The sequence below is a fragment of the Heloderma suspectum genome, chromosome 2, assembly GCF_057233095.1.
Source record: "Heloderma suspectum isolate Gila_16-S chromosome 2, 16-S_ref, whole genome shotgun sequence".
Taxonomy (NCBI): Eukaryota; Metazoa; Chordata; class Lepidosauria; order Squamata; family Helodermatidae; genus Heloderma; species Heloderma suspectum.
In genome coordinates, this window is record NC_139459.1 from 379,742,217 (window position 1) to 379,761,145 (window position 18,929).

General features: G+C 47.3%; 1 protein-coding gene across 1 annotated transcript in view; it reads right to left on the reverse strand.

Moving 5' to 3' along the window:
- The window catches only part of LOC146356344 (uncharacterized), a 45,681-nt gene that overhangs the window by 14,360 nt on the left and 12,392 nt on the right, over nucleotides 1–18,929 (reverse strand). The window contains exons 4-5 of the mRNA XM_084830062.1: nucleotides 4,198–5,603; nucleotides 1,063–3,894 (exon numbers count right to left, since the gene is read on the reverse strand). Coding sequence (XP_084686188.1) covers nucleotides 1,063–3,894; nucleotides 4,198–5,603 — 4,238 coding nt within the window. The remainder of the gene's footprint in view (nucleotides 1–1,062; nucleotides 3,895–4,197; nucleotides 5,604–18,929) is intronic.

An 18,929-nucleotide genomic window follows, 5' to 3' on the forward strand; every position in this document is an offset into this window, starting at 1 on the left:
TTATATCAGGCAAGAAATTTGGGACATCACTTTCTAGAACCTCTCTTTTATCTACACCAGGTCCCCCTTTTTTACATGCTGTTAGAGAAACATAATTTACTACTACTAATATTACTAGCTTAGCAGCACCCATACTTGATCTTCTTGGGATCTGACCGTACGCTGGACAGCTAATTCCCTGGTTAGCTGCAGTAAGGCCTAGTCCCCTTTTTCAATTCTCCAGTTGCAGATCTGACCGTACGCTGGGTGGACAGTCTCCCGGTGTGTCCACAGTAGGGTCTAGTCTGAATCTTCTTACTGTTTTTTCAAAGTGATCTTTAAAGGATTTTCAGGATTCCTGTTTATAGTCCATTCCCCCTCCCTTGCCCTCTTGACTCGCGTCCAGTGTATCCAGGGCTTAATTCCAGCTACTTTTACAGCTGTAGGGGTGGAAAGTATAACAGTATTTGGTCCTTTCCATTTGGGAATCAGAGGGTCATCTCTCCATTCTTTGATCCACACCTCGTCCCCTGGTTGGAAGGGATGAATTTCTGTAATGGGAATTGGGGGTCGGTTCTCCAAGACAAACCGGCGTTGATCCTGGAGAACTTTGCCCAGTGCTTGAATTTCTTGCCTTAGACTGACATTCGCTAGTTCTTGTAGGTCTCCTCTTAACCCAACTAATATTTGAGGAGGCCTGCCATACATTAACTCAAAAGGGGACAAACCAGTAATTTTGTGAGGGGTACAGCGAATTCTAAACAGAGCTAAGGGCAACATTTCTGTCCATTTTCTCTTAGTTTCTTGACATAACTTGGCTAAGTGGGTCTTAAGGGTTCGATTCATCCTCTCTACTTGTCCAGAACTTTGCGGACGGTAAGCACAATGGAGTTTCCATTGAATGCCAAGTAACGAGTTAATTTCTTGTAATATTTTGTCAATAAAAGCAGGACCATTATCAGATCCAATGAATAGAGGTAGGCCATGTCTAGGGATAATGTCCCTCATTAAGGCCCTTATAACTTCTCTAGCTTTTTCAGTCCGGGTGGGATAGGCTTCTACCCATTTGGTATAAGTACATACAAAAACTAATAAGTGGCGATAATGTCCTGCTTTGGGCATGTCGGTGAAATCGACCACTAGGGCTTCAAATGGGAGAGAACCATATTGCTGAATTCCTGGTGGAGGCCCTTTTCCTTGTCTTGGATTATTTTTGGAACATTCTACACATCGCGCAGACGCTGAATTGGCAAGGCCGTGCATGCCATTGATGTAAACTTGCTTCTGTAGCAAGGCTGCCAGGGCAGTTTTTCCTAGATGAGTAGCTTTGTGTGCCATTTGTACAATACTCCAAGCGAGCCGATGAGGTACATAGATTCGTCCATCTGGCAACTCCCACCACTTTTTGGCTGTTTTTTTAGCTTGGAGGGAATTAACAGCCATCTGATCTTCTTCTGGAGTATATGCTGGACACATATCCACCAAGTTGACTTGGAACAGCGGAGTTGCTATGACTGTTACTTCTTCTCTTTCTATATTTTGTCCCTTTTGGAGGGCAGCCTGTTTCGCTACTTGATCTGCCCATCTATTTCCTTTTGCTACATCGCTGGTCCCTTTTTGATGTCCGCGGCAATGCATTACCGCTACTTGTTTAGGGTGCCATACAGCATCTAATAAAGCAGATATTTCTGCAACGTTTTTGAGACCTTGGCCAACTGAATTTATTAATCCTTTTTCACGATACAATGCTCCATGGGCGTGGAGGGTAGTGAAGGCATACTTGGAGTCCGTGTAAATATTGACGGTAAGTCTAGCGGCTAATGTGAGAGCTCGAATAAGAGCAATTAATTCTGCTCTTTGGGCTGAGGTTCCTACAGGCAAGGGATTGGCCTCAATGACTTTGTCGTTTGTTACTATTGCATAGCCGGCATACCTTTTTCCATTTTGGACAAAACTGCTTCCATCGGTAAAATAAGTGACATCTGGGTGTGGCCAAGGACTATCACGCAAGTCTGGACTGCTGGAGTAAACTTCATCCATAGTTTTGATGCAGTCGTGTTCGGGCTGACTTCCTGGCGCTATTGGTAGTAACGTAGCTGGATTTAAGTTGGATGACACTTCTAACTTGATACGCGGGTTCTCACAGAGCATGGCTTGGTATTTGGTCATGCGCTCATTGGTGAACCAATAATTCCCCTTGTATTCCATCAGAGTGAGTACTGCATGTGGAACTCGAACAGTTAATTTTTGTCCCATTGATAATTTATCTGCTTCTTGGACTAAGAGGGCTGTTGCTGCAATGGCCTTTAAACATGCTGGCCAGCCTTTTGCGACCGGGTCTAATTGCTTAGACAAATATGCAACAGGTCGCTGCCAGGAGCCTAGCTGCTGTGTTAGTACTCCTACAGCTACATTGTCTCGCTCGTGCACATACAGTAGAAAAGGCTTAGTCACATCAGGCAGTCCTAGAGCTGGCGCTTGGAGTAGTGCTGTTTTAATATTTTTGAAAGCTTTTTTCTGGGACTCTTCCCACTGAAACGGTGCCGTCTCGGGGCCTTTAGTAGCTTCATACAAGGGCTTGCACATGACAGCGAAGTTAGGAATCCAAATTCTACAGAATCCAGCGGCTCCCAGAAACTCTCGCACTTGTTTTCTAGTGGCCGGCTCAGGCAAGGCACACACAGTCTCTTTTCGTTCGGGGCCCAATTCTCGCTGATGTTGAGACACTATAAACCCTAGATATCGCACCTGGGTTTTACATAGCTGCGCCTTTTTCCGGGACACTTTGTATCCCCGTTCCCACAAAAGGTGTAACAATTCTCGTGTCCCTTGCCAACACTCAAGTTCCGATGATGCTGCAAGAAGCAAATCATCTACGTACTGCAACAGAACTCTTTTTCCCGGTTCCGAATGGAAATTTTGAAGGTCTTGACTTAGGGCAGTCCCAAACAACGTAGGGGAGTTTTTAAAACCTTGTGGTAAACGACACCAAGTTAACTGGGTTTTTCTCCCTGTCAGTTGATCTTCCCACTGAAATGCAAAGATAGCTTGACTTGTGGGGGCCAGTCGGATGCAGAAGAAAGCATCTTTCAGGTCTAAAATAGTAAAATGAGTAGCTTCGGATGGAATTAATCCTAGCAAGACATAGGGATTTGGGACGACTGGATGTATTGTCACGGTTGCTTGGTTGACCATCCTCAGGTCTTGCACTGGACGGTATTCTTCAGTGCCGGGCTTCTTCACTGGCAGAAGGGGTGTATTCCACGGTGACTGACATTCTCGGAGTTTCCCATATTTTAGTAGACGATCTAGGTGCTTCTGTATTCCTAGTATCGCCTGGCGTGGCAGTGGATACTGTCGCACATGTACTGGTATTGCTCCTGGTTTTAACTCAACTACAACTGGAGGCACACATCTGGCCATTCCTGGAGGGTTATCTTCCGCCCATACTCCAGGCACCTGAAAGGCTTGCCATGGCTCTTCATCAAGAACTGGCATGGTCCAATGTAGTCTCCACTCTTCCTCTTGCGGATAAGTGAGTGTCAAAAGCTTGCCCTTCTGAGGCTGCCGAAAGGCTACAGTCGCTGTTCCGTCTTCTTCAAAGGATATTTGGGCCCTTAATTTTGATAACAAATCTCGTCCTAATAATGGCATTGGACACTCGGGCAGATATAAAAACTGATGCTTTACTATATGGCTCCCAAGCTGACAAGTCCTTTGTTGTAACAAATGCCTTTCCTCTACTACTCCAGTCGCCCCTACTACTCGTACCTTTTGATGGGTGAGGGGTGCCACTGGGTAGGTTATTACAGAGGAGGCCGCTCCGGTGTCTATCATAAAATTAATATTTCGGCCCCCAACAGTGGCGGTGACCAAGGGCTCCCCGGGGCCAAGATGAAGGGGGCCCGGTCTGTCCTATTCGAGACTTTCTGTCACGGCCATCCCCGTGAAAGGATTCATCTCATATCTCTCTGTGGACTCTCCTTGCCTCTGCCAATTATTAGGCTGCCAGCTTGGCTGCCCCCCTGCTCGCCCTTGGTATTCTCCTTGATTCCCTTCTTGGTACATTGATGGTCCACCTTGACACTCACGCCACCAATGTCCATCTTTTCCACACTGTGCACACTGATTTCTCCTCAAAAGTTCTCTTCTTCCTCTTCCACGTCCTCTTTGCCCTCTGCCTCTTCCCCTGCCTCTTTCTCCAGTTTGTGGCCCTACTAGTGCTGCAGCTAGTAGTTCTGCCTTTTTAACCATTCTCTTCTCTTTCTCTTTCTTTTCTTCTTGGTCTCGATTCACATACACTTTCTGAGCAACTTCTAAGAGTTCTGTCAAATTTTTTCCTGCAAACCCAGTCAACTTTTGAAGCTTTTTCCGGATGTCCTTGTAACTTTGGGCTACGAAAGCCATGTTGACTACCTTCAGGTTATCTGGGGCTTCGGGGTCGAGGGGGGTATACTGGCGATATGCATCTAAGAGGCGTTCTAAATACTCTCCAGGGGCTTCGGTTGCGCCTTGCAGCACTTCGGAGACTTTGGTCATATTTATAGACTTCTTCATACCCGCCCTCATAGCCTGCAACAGCAGGGTTTGATACTGGGTAAGACGCTCTAATCCCGCAGGGGTATTTGGATCCCAATGGGGATTCTCTAAGGGCACTCTTTCTCTCATCCATCCTTGGGGGTTTACATGGTTTTCAGGAGCCCTTTCTAAGGCGATACGCTCTACCTGTTGATGGATTCGTCGCCTTTCTTCTGTGGTGAATAATGTCAATAGAAGCTGTTGGCAATCTTGCCAATTGGGCATATGCGAGGCCATAATACTAGAGCATAGCTCTACTAACTCATGAGGTTTTGTAGTATAGGAGGCATAATGGGTTTTCCAATTTAATAAGTCTGAGGTTGTAAAAGGCGCATAGGTATAAGCTTGAACTGGAATATAATGCGCCTCTGCCTCTGGGTCCGGGTTATGCACCATCTGGGTTACTTGCCTCAGGGGAAATAAAAGTTGAGCTTCGTTTTCCGACTGACGAACAGTAGGTGAGCTCTCTTCGTCACTTTGTTGGAACAAACATCTTTTCTTAAGGGCATTTGCTGATTTTACTAAATCTGCAGCCCAATTCCTTAAACTTTCCAGTTCTTCAGTTTCCTTACTTAACGCTGTTTGAGGCGATAAAAGAGAACCTTCAGACCCTACAGAAACAGACGTCTCTGCAGGCATCATGGGGGAGTTGGGGGCAGTAGTTGAAAGCGGCGAATTATTGCCTGCTAGGCTTGAAGCCGATGGTGACAGTTCCAAATCGAAACGTGGGGCTATGGTACGGTTTCTGCGGGGAGGCCGGGGAGACGACATAGGCTCAGGAACTCCTGTGTTTTGACGCGGCGGCCTCACGGTGACATGGGCCCGCGGTGGGAGTGGGGCATAGGCGGGTGGCAACGCCGTTAGCTCTGTTAAGTCTTCATTTGGGGCGTCTAACACTGGTTGCATTTTATTGGCTATCTTTTCCTTTCTAAGCACTAAAATTTTGGCCTGGGTTTCTAAGCATTTCTTAAGCCAGGGGGGAGAGGTGCGGACCACAGAATCCCATGAGTCAATGTAGGGAAATTGGTCTGGATGCCCAGGCTCCCCTACCACAATGGCATATACACGACTAATTGAGCTAAGATCTAAAGAGCCTTCAGTGGGCCATCCCACACCAAAAGACGGCCACTCTACTTCACACAAGGTTCGCAACCGTTGTGGAGTCATGGGGGGGTCACCATAATCTCCACTGAAACCCTTCTTAAAATTCTTTAACATACATCCCAAGGGGGTGCAAGGTTTGCTTCCCCCTCCACCCATATCCTCCCTCCTAAATTGAAAACAGACACAATTAGGGAATAGGGATTGGTCAGTGAGTAAGGGGTCTCACTGGCCGACACAAGAGGATTTTATACACCACGCACTTTGCTACTGGCCTGGGCACCCGGACGGTCAACGGTATGCTTCAGAAACCGCAGTAGCCACTCACACAGTCATCATTCTCTCCACTACATCCATATGTCCCTGCCACCCACTTTTCCCACTTTGTACCAGAGCGAAAAACGGCTTCCCCAGCTTCCTACTGAGTACTTGAGTACTGGCGTGCTGGGTACTGGCGCCCACTTGGGGGTGTGATCAGGCCCCCCTTCTACTCGCAAGGAGTAGGTTCTTTTGTATACGTATACCACCAACACTGACCTTTTTCATAAGGCGGGGCCCTCTTTTTTTCTGCCCAGTGGCCTTTCTCCCTAAAGGCGGGGCCCTCTTTTCTCATATACTTGCCTTTTTCCTGAAGGCTTCCAATGTGGGTTTCAACGCAATTTCAGCTGCGATACAGGCAGGGCTCAAATTCCTTTCTCCGCTCGCAGGGGTTCCCTTGATGCTCACAGCCGTTCAGGAGATCCCAGCGCAAGCGGTCTCCCGTTCACCCGACAAAAAGGTCGGTGGCGCCAAGAAGGGAAAATGTGCGCCGAGGTCTCCCTCCTGGTGCGGCGAAGAAGAGCAGGCAAGTGCCACCTGTCTGGCTTAGAGCTGCCACATCCGAGTCACGGCACCATTTATGTAGCAGAAATCAAAGTCAGAGAGACCACGGAGTGAAGGAAAATGAGAGTTTCTTTATTTAACGCGCGGGCTTAAGGCTGGAATCGTTTCCAAAGAGCCAGAAGCCCTGAACTATGGTTACACATTTCTTTTATAGTAATGATGACATACATGCGACCCTTTCTCCCGTCCCCTCTTTCGTGGTTTTGCAGTTAGCACAGTTGTTTACAGTACAGGAAGTGGGCCACAGGATGTTCTATCTTAAGACATGGTTACAGCCTGCAGTAAGCAAAATGTTACAGGCATGACTAGGTTGTGCAATCAAGCTTGCTGACAAAGGGCAGTTTCTTCATTGCTGATCTGTTGCTAAACTATACTAACGTTGCAGAAATATAAGACCCCTCAGTCTGGCCTTAAATATGGCTACTACAGAAACACCCTTCTCTTCTTTGTGTGACACTTTTGATCCTCAGTGGCAAAGCAGATAGAAAAGAATGTCAAAGAGGGAGAAACAGCATGAGGAGGACTGTTTCGGGTGCATGTTGCGTGATACGCAAGTCAGCTATGCAATACAATGTTGGTAAAAAAAATCAAACCTCATGTAGAGCAGCCCCAGGTGAAACAAAATAAGGAAGAAGAAATGGTTAGGAAAACATGGGGTTGTTTTTAAATAGAAGATGCCATCATGTGGACGGACCCCCCCCCCCATTTCTTTGGGTCAGGCAGGGGAATTGCACAATAAAAGCTTCATCTGGAAGCCCCTTTGAAATCTAGATGTATTGATTTTATTTGTTTAGGGACTACTCCTATGGCCGCTAATCAGCAGCTAGATCGCCACAGGATATCTGGTATTCTGGGACCTTGCCTTCCCCCCCACCTTTCACACTGCCTTGCATGGAACAGCCCCATGCTCGCAAGAGGAGCACGGAGCAGCCAGAACAAGGCATTCAGGGGAGGGGAAGGTGGAAATGCTGGAATGACCAGCCAAACCTCACATGGTTGTGCTACTTGGAGGGGGCTTCATCACTTGTTCTGAGAGAACACATACATGAGTTATACGGAAGACGTCCCTTGTACTACCCTGACCCTAAATTGTGCAGTGCTTCAATTGTTTCAGCACCTTGATGTGCATCCTGAAGTTGAGTGGGAGCCAATGAAGTGCTTCTAAAATAGATGTGATGCTGCCTTTATGACCTGCCCCAGTGCCCACCTTCAAAGGTGGCCCCATCTGGCCCCTCCAAGCTTCCAGTCTGATCTCTGGAGTACTCCAGTTTAGAGTAACGTGAAACCTCCTGTACTATTGCAGTGCAGAGCATGGTGGCAAGGAGAAAGTATGAGAGTCTGAGTGTGGATGGAGACCTGGATGGGTTTGCTCCTAATGCTGCTCCATCTGAATAGGATTATGGCATTCTGGAGAGGTGTGTAAAGCCACACACATAATCTGCTATATAAATGGCATTGGAGAGACAAACAGGCAAGAAATAGGGAAGAATGAGACATGGAGGTCCAAGTGGCAAAGTTTGAGGAGGAGCAAGACAAGTTTTGGGAGATATTAAGCGGTCTCAAGGATTTATTTATTTACTTACTTACTTACTTACTTATTTGATAGATTGATAACCCACTACTTTCTGGAACTGTCTATGCAAGTAAGAGCATACCAACTGTTGAACAATGCCCACAGTTCCCAGCTTATGGAGATGATCCAAAAGACTATTGTGGTCAAGGGTATCAAAAGCCACTGAGAGTTCAAGCAAGATCAACAGGGCTGTACTAACTCTGTCACTCTCCCACAAGAGGTCAGCCACCAGGGTGACCAAAAAGTGACTCTTTCCCCAAAGCAGGCCTTAACCCCGACTGTAATGGGGTGAGATAATCAGTATCCTCCAAGAACATCTACAATTGCCCAGCCACCACCCTCTCAAGCACCTTATCCAGAACGGGGGTTTAGTGGCTCATATATATTCATATAAACCTCTAGGGAGGGTTTTCTCAGGAGACACACCAACACCTCCTTCAAGGTGGCAGGCACCACTCCATCATGCAAAGACACATTCACCACTTCTTAGATCTACTCCGCCAGCTCCTCTTTGCCAGCTCAAATAAGATAGTTGTGCATAGAATTGTACTGGAAGTCTCCATGTAATATTCAACATAGTATTAGAATTTAACACATCAGTAAGGTGACACAAATAATTTCCCCTGCCCTGTTAAAATGCCTGGGCAGCACAATGGCTTCTGGTTTCATGGTGAGCTTTATGTCTGTGAATGCCTGTCTATGTATACTCCCAATTTTCACTCTACCCTTTTCGTCATTGAAAGATAGCACCCAATTCACGATATCAAAGTCAGGTTCCAGCTCCCCATTCTCATCCAAATACAATCCCTCCATGGAAGTATTAGAAAGCCATCCTTCTCTTAAGAAAGTGTGAAACTAGAACAACAGAGAAAACAAACAGCATTTAGAAAACATGGAAGCAGATTCAATACCTTAGTCATTCTCTCTTCGAGCTCTAATCCTCTACAAAATGGGGCCAACACACATCCCCTCTAAACTCAGAGTGGATGACAGTCTTTTGTTTCAGTCACAGTTGAGATACCTTCTTGAGTCTCCTCTTTCTGCTTCAGCATTTTGGGGAAGTCCAGAGTCATTAAGCTGCACCTTCTCGAACCAGGTAGCCACCTTCTCCTACCAGGTCTCCAATCTGGTCACCTTCTCCAACCTGGTGCCTCCAGACATTTTGGACTACAACTTCCATCCTACTTACTGGACCAAAATATACTGCAGTGCACTCAGGGTTCTTGTTGTTCATTTTTTCGACCAAGTGAAACCACAAGCACCATCTCCTGTAACACACTCAATTTTTCCCTCTTGACATAAATGTAATAAAGAAATCAACCCAATAACAGCTTCCTTCTTTGGATTACCTGTGAGTAAAGCAAAAAGCACTCAGTGGCACAGAGTGCTTTTTATCTGCTTTGGCTGGTATACAAACCACACCCTTATCTGGACAGACAGACTATCGACAGTTGTCCATGCTCTGATAACCTCTTGTCTAGATTAATGCAATGCATTATAGGTGGGGTGCCTTGAAAACGGACTGGAAACTTCAGCTGATCCAAAACAGGGCAGCAAGATTGTTAACAGGGGCGCTGTTTATATGACAACAGAAGGAGAAGCTTATGAAGGAGTCCCAGATTTTTTTAAAGGAATCAATTTTGCTGCAATGAGGTCTATTCAGGCCTCCACGAGCAGGTTCACCGGAGCAATAAAAATCTCTTCACAGAACATACTTCCAGGTGGGGCTTGGGGGCTTGGAGTGAACATCATCTGACTGGCAAGGGCTGCTCAACCAATAAGAGAGGCTTCCCCTCTCCTCCTCTGCCCCCCCCCCATTCTCCCTTCCTCTGAAAGTCCAGATGCACCTGCATTTCAGGAGCAAGCCTCATAGACCACAGTGGGAGTAGACACACATATGCTTATGCTGGGAAAGTGAGCAGTAAACACAAAGATGGAAACCAATGCCCATTTAACCTGCAGCATCTCCATAACAAAGGGTGGAAGTAATTTCTTCCTTAGGCAAGAAACCAAACAAAGGAGAATTGGAGCATAGAGATCATGCTTTACAGAAATTAGTTAATTGGGCTTTAAACTATGCCATGTCAATTGAAGGGGGATCTCTGTAAGTCCTGTGGGCCTTAAGAAAGCAAGCCTCATTAAGCACAATGGGAGGAAACACCCCTGGGCAGGGCTAGCATGTTGTTGTTGTTGTTGTTTATTCGTTCAGTTGCTTCTGACTCTTCGTGACTTCATGGAGCAGCCCACGCCAGAGCTTCCTGTCAGCCGTCGCAACCCCCAAGGTCAAGTCCGTCACCTCCAGAATATCATCCATCCATCTTGCCCTTGGTTGGCCCCTCTTCCTTTTGCCTTCCACTTTCCCTAGCATCAGCATCTTCTCCAGGGTATCCTGTCTTCTCATAATGTGGCCAAAGTACTTCAGTTTTGCCTTTAATATCATTCCCTCAAGTGAGCAGTCTGGCTTTCTTTCCTGGAGTATGGATTGGTTTGATCTTCTGGCAGTCCAAGGCACTCTCAGAATTTTCCTCCAGCACCACACTTCAAAAGCATCTATCTTCCTTCGCTCAGCCTTCCTTATGGCTCTCCAGCTCTCGCAGCCATAGGTTACTACGGGGAACACCATTGCTTTAACTACGCGGACCTTTGTTGTCAGTGTGATGTCTCTGCTCTTCACTATTTTATCAAGATTTGTCATTGCTGTCCTCCCAAGAAGTAAACGTCTTCTGATTTCCTGGCTGCGGTCAGCATCTGCAGTAATCTTTGCACATAGAAAGACAAAGTCTGTCACTGCCTCCATGGTTTCTCCCTCTATTTGCCAGTTATCAATCTAGCTGGTTGCCATAATCTTGGTTTTTCGGAGGTTTAACTGCAACTTAGCTTTTGCACTTTCTTCTTTCACCTTCGTAATGAGATTCCTCAGCTCCTCCTCGCTTTCAGCCATCAAGGTGGTATCATTTGCATATCGGAGATTGTTAATGTTTCTTCCAGTGATTTTAACTCCAACCTTGGCTTCATCAAGCCCAGCACATTGCATGATGTGTTCTGCATACAGGTTGAATAGGTAGGGTGAGAGTATACAACCCTGCCGTACTCCTTTCCCAATCTTAAACCAGTCTGTTGTTCTGTGGTCTGTTCTTACCATTGCTACTTGGTCATTATACAGATTCCTCAGGAGGCAGACAAGATGACTTGGTATCCCCATCTCACCAAGAAGTTGCCACAATTTGTGATGATCCACACAGTCAAAGGCTTTAAAATAGTCAATAAAACAGAAATAGATGTTTTTCTGAAACTCCCTGGCTTTCTCCATTCTCCAGCAGATATTGGCAATTTGGTCTCTATTTCCTCTGCCTTTTCAAAACCCAGCTTGTACATCTGCCAATTCTTGTTCCATGAATTGCTGGAGTCAACCTTGCAAGATCTTGAGCATTACCTTACTCGCATGTGAAATAAGTGCCACTGTTTGATAGTTTGAACATTCTTTGGTGCTTCCCTTTTTTGGTATGGGAATATAAGTTGATTTTTTCCAATCTGTTGGCCATTCTTGGGTTTTCCAAATTTGCTGGCATATGGCATGCATCACCTTGACAGCATCATCTTGCAAGATTTTAAACAGTTCAGCTGATATACCATCATTTCCTGCTGCCTTGTTATTAGCAATGCTTCTTAAGGCACATTCAACCTCACTCTTCAGGATGTATGGCTCTAGCTCACTGACCACACCATCAAATCTATCCCCAATATTATTATCCTTCCTATACAGATCTTCCATATATTCTTGCCACCTTTTCTTGATCTCTTCTGCTTCTGTTAGGTCCTTGCCATCTTTGTTTATGACCATACCCATTTTTGCCTGGAATTTACCTCCGATGTTTCTAATTTTCTGGAAGAGGTCTCTTGTCCTTCCTATTGTATTATCTTCTTCCACTTCCACACATTGCTTGTTTACAAATAATTCCTTATCTCTTCTAACTAACCTCTGGAATTTTGCATGTAATTGGGCATATCTCCCCCTATCACTGTTGCCTTTTGCTTCCCTTCTTTCTTGGGCTGCTTCCAGTGTCTCAGCAGACAGCCATCTTGCCTTCTTGGTTTTCTTTTTCTTTGGGACATTTTTTGTTGCCGCCTCCTGAACAATGTTGCAAACTTCTGTCCATGGTTCTTCTGGGACCCTATCTATTAAATCTAGTCCCTTAAATCTATTCTTCACCTCCACTGCATATTCATGAGGAATATTCGTGAGCTCATATCTAACTGAGCTGTGGGTCTTCCCTATTCTCTTGAGTCTGATTCTAAATTCAGCAATAAGAAGTTTGTGATCTGAACTACAATCAGCTCCAGGTCTTGTTTTTACCGACTGCACAGATGTCCACCACCTTTGGCTACAAAGGATGTAGTCAATCTGATTTTGATGTCGACCATCTGGTGAAGTCCATGTATAAAGTCGTCTCTTGGGTTGTTGGAAGAGAGTGTTTGTTATGCACAGTGAGTTGTCGTGGCAAAATTCTATCAGCCTATGTCCTGTTTCATTTTGTTCTCCCAGACCATGCTTGCCTGTAATTCCAGGTGTCGTTTGACTATCCACCTTAGCATTCCAGTCTCCTGTAAGGAAAATAACCTCTTTGTTTGGCATACTATCCAGGAGGTGCTGCAGATCCTCATAGAACCGATCTACTTCTGCTTTTTCAGCATCTGTGGTTGGGGCGTATATTTGGATCACTGTGATGTAAAATGGCTTACCATGAATTCGAATTGGGACCATTCTGTCATTTTTTGGATTGTATCCAAGCACTGCCTTAGCCACTTTATGATTAATTATGAAGGCTACTCCATTTCTTCTGTGGTCCTCTTGTCCACAGTAGTAGATCTGGTGGTCATTTGATGTGAAGTGGCCCATTCCAGTCCATTTCAGTTCACTGACACTCAAAATGTCTATCTTTAATCTGGACATCTCCCCATTAACCACATCCAATTTGCCCTGGCTCATAGATCTTACATTCCAGGTTCCTATGGTGTGTTGATCTTTAGAACATCGGATTTGTCATTCACCACCAGCACCATCGGCTGCTAGCCGTCCTTTCGGCTTTGAGCTAGCTGCGTCATCACATCTGGGGCTAGTTGAACTTATCTTCTGTTCCTCCCCAGTAGCATTTTGACCATCTTCTGACCTGGGAGTCCCATCTTCCGATCTACTGATATATCTCTGGTTGTACTGATCCATTGAGTTTTCATGGCAAGAATACTGGGGTGGGTTGCCGTTTCCTTCCCCAGGGATCGTATTCAGTCTGACCTTTCTGCTATGACTTTCCTGTCTTGGATGTCCCTTCATGGTTTATCTCCTGACGTCATTGAGGTGCTCAAGCTCCAGCACTACGACAAGGTAATGATCTCCTTTGCTGCAGAGGGCTAGCATACCCAAGGTAAATGCAGGGGGTGGGGCATACAACAACTATCCTGAGTAGCACCCAACTAAAGGAAAAGAATCAGACTTTAACCAGTCTCTGGAAATCCGGGTTTTTCCCTGATACGCTCTGGGGTGGCTGCTTTCCCAGCTGTGCTGGCTGCCAGTCCTTTTCCAGGCCTGATAAAAGGGCTGGTGTTAACATTCAAAGCCCTTAACGGCTTGGGGCCAGCTTATCTGAATGATCGCCTACTCCCATATGCGCCTGCCTGGGTCTGAACACCATCCTCAGCGGTCCTTCTCCATGAGCCCCTGCCAAAGGAAGTGAGGCGGGGGCTACCAGGAAGAGGGCCTTTTCTGCTGTGGCACCCAGGTTGTTGAATGAGCTCCCTAGAGAGGTTTGCCTGGCACCTACATTGTACTCCTTCTGGTAAGAGTTGAAGACTATTTTATTCTCCCAGTATTTTAGCATTTAGCTTCCCGGTCTTTTAGCTTTGGTGTTTTAAATTTTTATTTTTAAATCTCTGCATTGCTGCTAGGTTTTCTTCTGGTTTTAAACCAGAATAAAACCTAGAATAAATTTATATATTGTGGTTTTAAGCTTTCATATTTTATATTGTTTTATGCCGTGCTTTGTGGTTTTAATTTTTGTGAGCCACCCAGAGAGCTTTGGCTATTGGGCGGTGTATAAATAAATAAATAAATAAATAAATAAATAAATCAAACTGGTCTGGATCACTGCCATGTCTTTGGACCCAAGGGTTATATGAGCAAGGAGGAAGAAAGGACAGACAGAACCAGAGAGAGCTCCCCTGTCTGAGAGAACCCCTGCGTAGATGGGCCCTTTCTGAATAGGGAAGCCTATGCAATGGGACCAACAGAGAGAGACAGAGAGAGAGAGAGATGCAGAAGAGAGTCCAACTTCAGTTAAAAAGGCTGGATTTGTCCTCATCTGGTCTGAGTAGAAGCTCATTTGTCACAAAATGCTTGCCTGAAAAGAAAACATAGGAACATAAGAATATAAGAAGAGCCATGCTGGATCAGACCAAGGACCCATCTAGTCCAGTATTCTGTTCACACATTGGCCAACCACCTGTTGACCAGGAACCGAAAAGCAGGGCATGATTGCAACAGCACCCTCCCGCCCATGTTCCACAGAAAGTGGTGCAAACAGGATCACTGCCTCTGGTACTGGAGGTAGCACGTAGCCATCAAGACTAGTAGCCATTAATAGCCTTTTCCTCCAGGAATGTATCTACACCTCTTTTAAAGCCATCCAAATTGGTGGCCATCATTACATCCTGTGGTAGTGAATTCCATAGTTTCACTATGTGCTGTCTAGAGAAGTTCTTCCTTTTTTCCAAGCTAAAGTGTTCAGCAACTGCTGAAAACAAAGTGCTGTCTGGGTATGCCTGATAGTTGGAAGGCAATTCCTCTATTTGGGAGACAACACACTCAAAGAATCTCCTCCTGGTGGTTTCCAAGCAGATACCAAACCCAAGTGGGCCCCTCTGGAGGGCCTGTGCCTAAAACAGCAATGATCAAGCAGGTAGGGATGTCAGAGAATTCCGCCACGAATCTCAGTGGGGCTGAAAGCCAGTGCATTCGGCCCCCCGAACTCCATGGCGGAATGGCCTGTCCCCTCGCCCCAACCCCGCGGATCCCCCCAGGATGAGACTTACCTGCGGCGGATGTTCTGGACGGTGGTGGCTTCGGCGGCGGCGGTGGTGGTGCCTGGTCTTCCAAATGGCTGCCGCCGCTGCCATTTACAGTCTGTTTCCCCCCCCATTCGTGATATCCTACGTAAAGACTTATGTAGCCTATCACGTCTGGCTTAAAAAAAGACAAAAAATGCCGCCATTTGCATTCTTTATTTTTGGCCGTCTTAGTCTACGTAAATATTTACGTATACTAGATGGCCAAAAACAAGGAATGCAAATGGCATTTTATACTCTAACATTTTAATATGTGCCTGGGAGGACTATTGGGCAACTCAGGGGGGCGGGGAGGTGCCACTATAACTGTGGTCATGGGCAGGGGGAGGTATGGCATTGGGGGATTAACAGGCCAGCCGAGGAGAAGAGGGGCTAGACACCTTACAGCTGTCCCCTCTTCTGGTTCTTCCCCCAACCTGATGGTTCCTGGCGGCCTTACCAGTCTGCCCTCGGGTCTGGTGGTGCTGCTGCTGAATGCCAGGTCGGCCCAAAATAAAATCTCTCTCATCCATGATTTGATTGTGGATGAGGGGGCTGACCTGGCGTGTATTACTGAGACCTGGGTGGGGGAACTGGGAGGGGTCACTCTCTCCCAGCTGTGCCCTCCTGGGTACTCGGTGCAGCACCAACACCGACTTGAGGGTCGGGGAGGGGGGGTTGCCATGGTCTATAGGAATTCAATCTCCCTCTCCAGGCTTCCTGCTCATTCGAGTGCAGATCTTGAGTGTTTGTACCTTGTGTTGGGTACCCGGGACAGATTAGGGATTCTGTTGGTGTACCGCCCACCCCACTGCCCATCAGACTCCCTGCCTGAGCTGACGGAGGTGGTCTCGGACTTGGTGTTGAGGACCCCTAGGATGATGGTCCTGGGGGATCTCAACTTCCATGCTGAGGCCGCTGTATCCGGGGTGGCTCAGGACTTCATGGCTGCCATGACAACCATGGGGCTGTCCCAACATGTCATCGGACCAACGCATATAAAAGGACACACGCTTGATCTGGTTTTCTCGACTGGGCAGGAGGATGGTGATCTGAAAGTGGAGGAATTAACATCTGTCCCTTTGTCATGGACAGATCACTTCCAGCTGAGGTTTAGACTCCTGGCAGCCTTCCCCCTCTGCAAGGGTGGGGGACCTATTAAAATGGTCCACCCCCGGAGATTAATGGATTCCGATGGATTCCAGAGGGCTCTGGGGGATTTTCCTGCTGGTATGGCTGGTGCTCCTGTCGAAGCCCAGGTCGCTCTGTGGAATGCAGAGATGACTCGGGCGGTTGACATGACTATGCCCAAGCGCCCTCTCCCTCTTAGCAGAGCCTGGCCAGCTCCTTGGTATACACCTGAGCTGAGGGCAATGAAGCAAGAGGGGAGATGGCTTGAACGTAGGTGGAGGAAAACTCGTGCTGAGTCTGACCGAACACAGGTAAGAGCCCACTATCAAGCCTACTCTGTGGCGGTGAGGGTGGCAAAGAGACAGTTCTTTTCCACCAGCATTGCATCTTCTCAGTGTCGTCCAGCAGAGCTTTTCCAAGTGGTTTGTGGCCTGTTACATTCTGGGCTAGGGAGAGAGATGGTGGAACCCTCGGTAGCATGCTGTGACAAGTTTGCATGGCACTTTGAGGATAAAGTCGCTCAGATTTGTCATGAATTGGACAGCACCATTAATGCAGTTCCATTGGTAGAGGTGTTCAGAGCACCGTCTGGTCCAGTTTGATTGGATGAGTTTCAGGTACTGAGGCCTGAGGATGTGGACAAGGTGCTTGGCCAAGTCCGATCGACCACTTGTGTGCTTGACCCTTGCCCTTCATGGCTTATTAAATCAAACAAGGAGGGGATGTCTGGCTGGGTCCAGGAGGCTGTAAATTCCTCCTTGAGAGAGGGAGTGGTGCCTGCCGCTTTAAAAGAGGTGGTAATTAGACCACTCCAGAAAAAGCCTAACCTGGACCCAGAGGATGTTAACAATTATAGGCCAGTGGCCAACATCCCCTTCCTGGGCAAGGTGCCTGAGCGGCTGGTTGTAGGACAGCTCTAGGCACTGTTGAATGAAACAGATTATCTAGATCCATTTCAGTCAGGTTTCAGGCCTGGTTTTGGAATGGAAACTGCCTTGGTCGCCCTGTGGGATGACCTCTGCCGGGAGAGGGACAGCGGGAGTGCGACCCTGTTGATTCTTCTGGACCTCTCAGCGGCTTTCGATACCATCGACTAGGTATGTCAGAGAATTTCTCCACAAATCGCCGGGGGGCCGAATGCCAATGCATTCGGCCCCCCAAAATTGGTGGGGAAACGGTCCGCCACCTCCCCACCCCCCCGGATGAGACTTACCTTTGGCGATTGTCCCTCGTGGTGGCGGCTTCCAGCGGCGTTTCGGTGGCATTTCGGCAGCAGCAGTCGCTCTTCCAACCAGCTGCCTCCGCCACCATTTCCAAGTGAAAAAAAAAAAAAACCCAACAAACTTGATAGGCTACATAAAGATTTACGTAGCCTATCATGGCTAGATTTTAAAAAAACACCATGATAGGCTACGTAAATCCTTACGTAGCCTATCACGGCTGACTTTGGGGGAAAAAAAAACAAGCGTGTATGCAAATGGCGGCAACCATGGGCACCACCATTTGCGTTCCTTATTTGGGCACGGGTAATCTACCTAAATATTTACATAGACTACAGCGAAAATAAGGGCAACGCAAATAGTGTTGCCCTTATTTTCACCGTAGTCTACGTAAATATTTACATAGACTACCCGTGCCCAAATAAGGAACGCAAATGGTGGCGCCCATGGGTGCCACCATTTGCGTACACGCTTTTCCCCCCCCCCAAAGTCAGCTGTGATAGGCTACTTAAGGATTTACGTAGCCTATCTTGGCTGACTGCTGGGACGCAAACGGCGGCGGCTATGGCCGCTGCCATTTGCGTCCCGGCAGGAGACGAGATTTGCGGTCGGGGAGACGGGGCGCTCCCCCCCGGTCAGAATTTCAGTGGGGAGGGATGGGGTGCCTCCCCCCCGGCCAGAATTTCGGCGGGGAGGGACGGGGCGGCTCCCCCCCACCGTGAAGCAAGCTTTGGGATCAGGTAAGTGACTTTCGTCCATCCCTACCATCGACCATGGTATCCTTCTGGATAGGTTGTCTGGGTTAGGAGTTGGAGGCACTGCACTGCAGTGGTTCTGCTCCTACTTGGATGGCCGATTCCAGAAGGTGGTGCTGGGACATTATTGCTCTGTGCCATGGCAATTGTGCCATGGGGTTCCACAGGGCTCAATTTTATCCCCCATGCTGTTTAACATCTACATGAAACCACTGGGGGAGGTTATCCGGAGGTGTGGGCTGAGGTGCCATCAATATGCAGATGACACCCAGCTCTACCTCTCTTTCTCATCAAAACCAGGTGAGGCAGTGGCTGTTCTGAATCAGTGCCTGGGCACAGTAATGGACTGGATGAGGGCCAATAAACTGAAACTCAATCCAGACAAGACGGAGGTACCATTAGTGGGTGGTTCGTCTGCCCGGCTATGTGATATTCAACCTGTTCTGGAGGGGATTGCACTCCCCCTAAAGGATCAGGTTCATAGTTTGGGGGTGCTCTTGGATCCAGAACTGTCACTTGAGGCACAGGTGAACTCAGTGGCATGGAGCACTTTTTATCAGCTTAGGCTGGTATACCAACTACACCCTTATCTGGACAGAGATAGCCTATCTACAG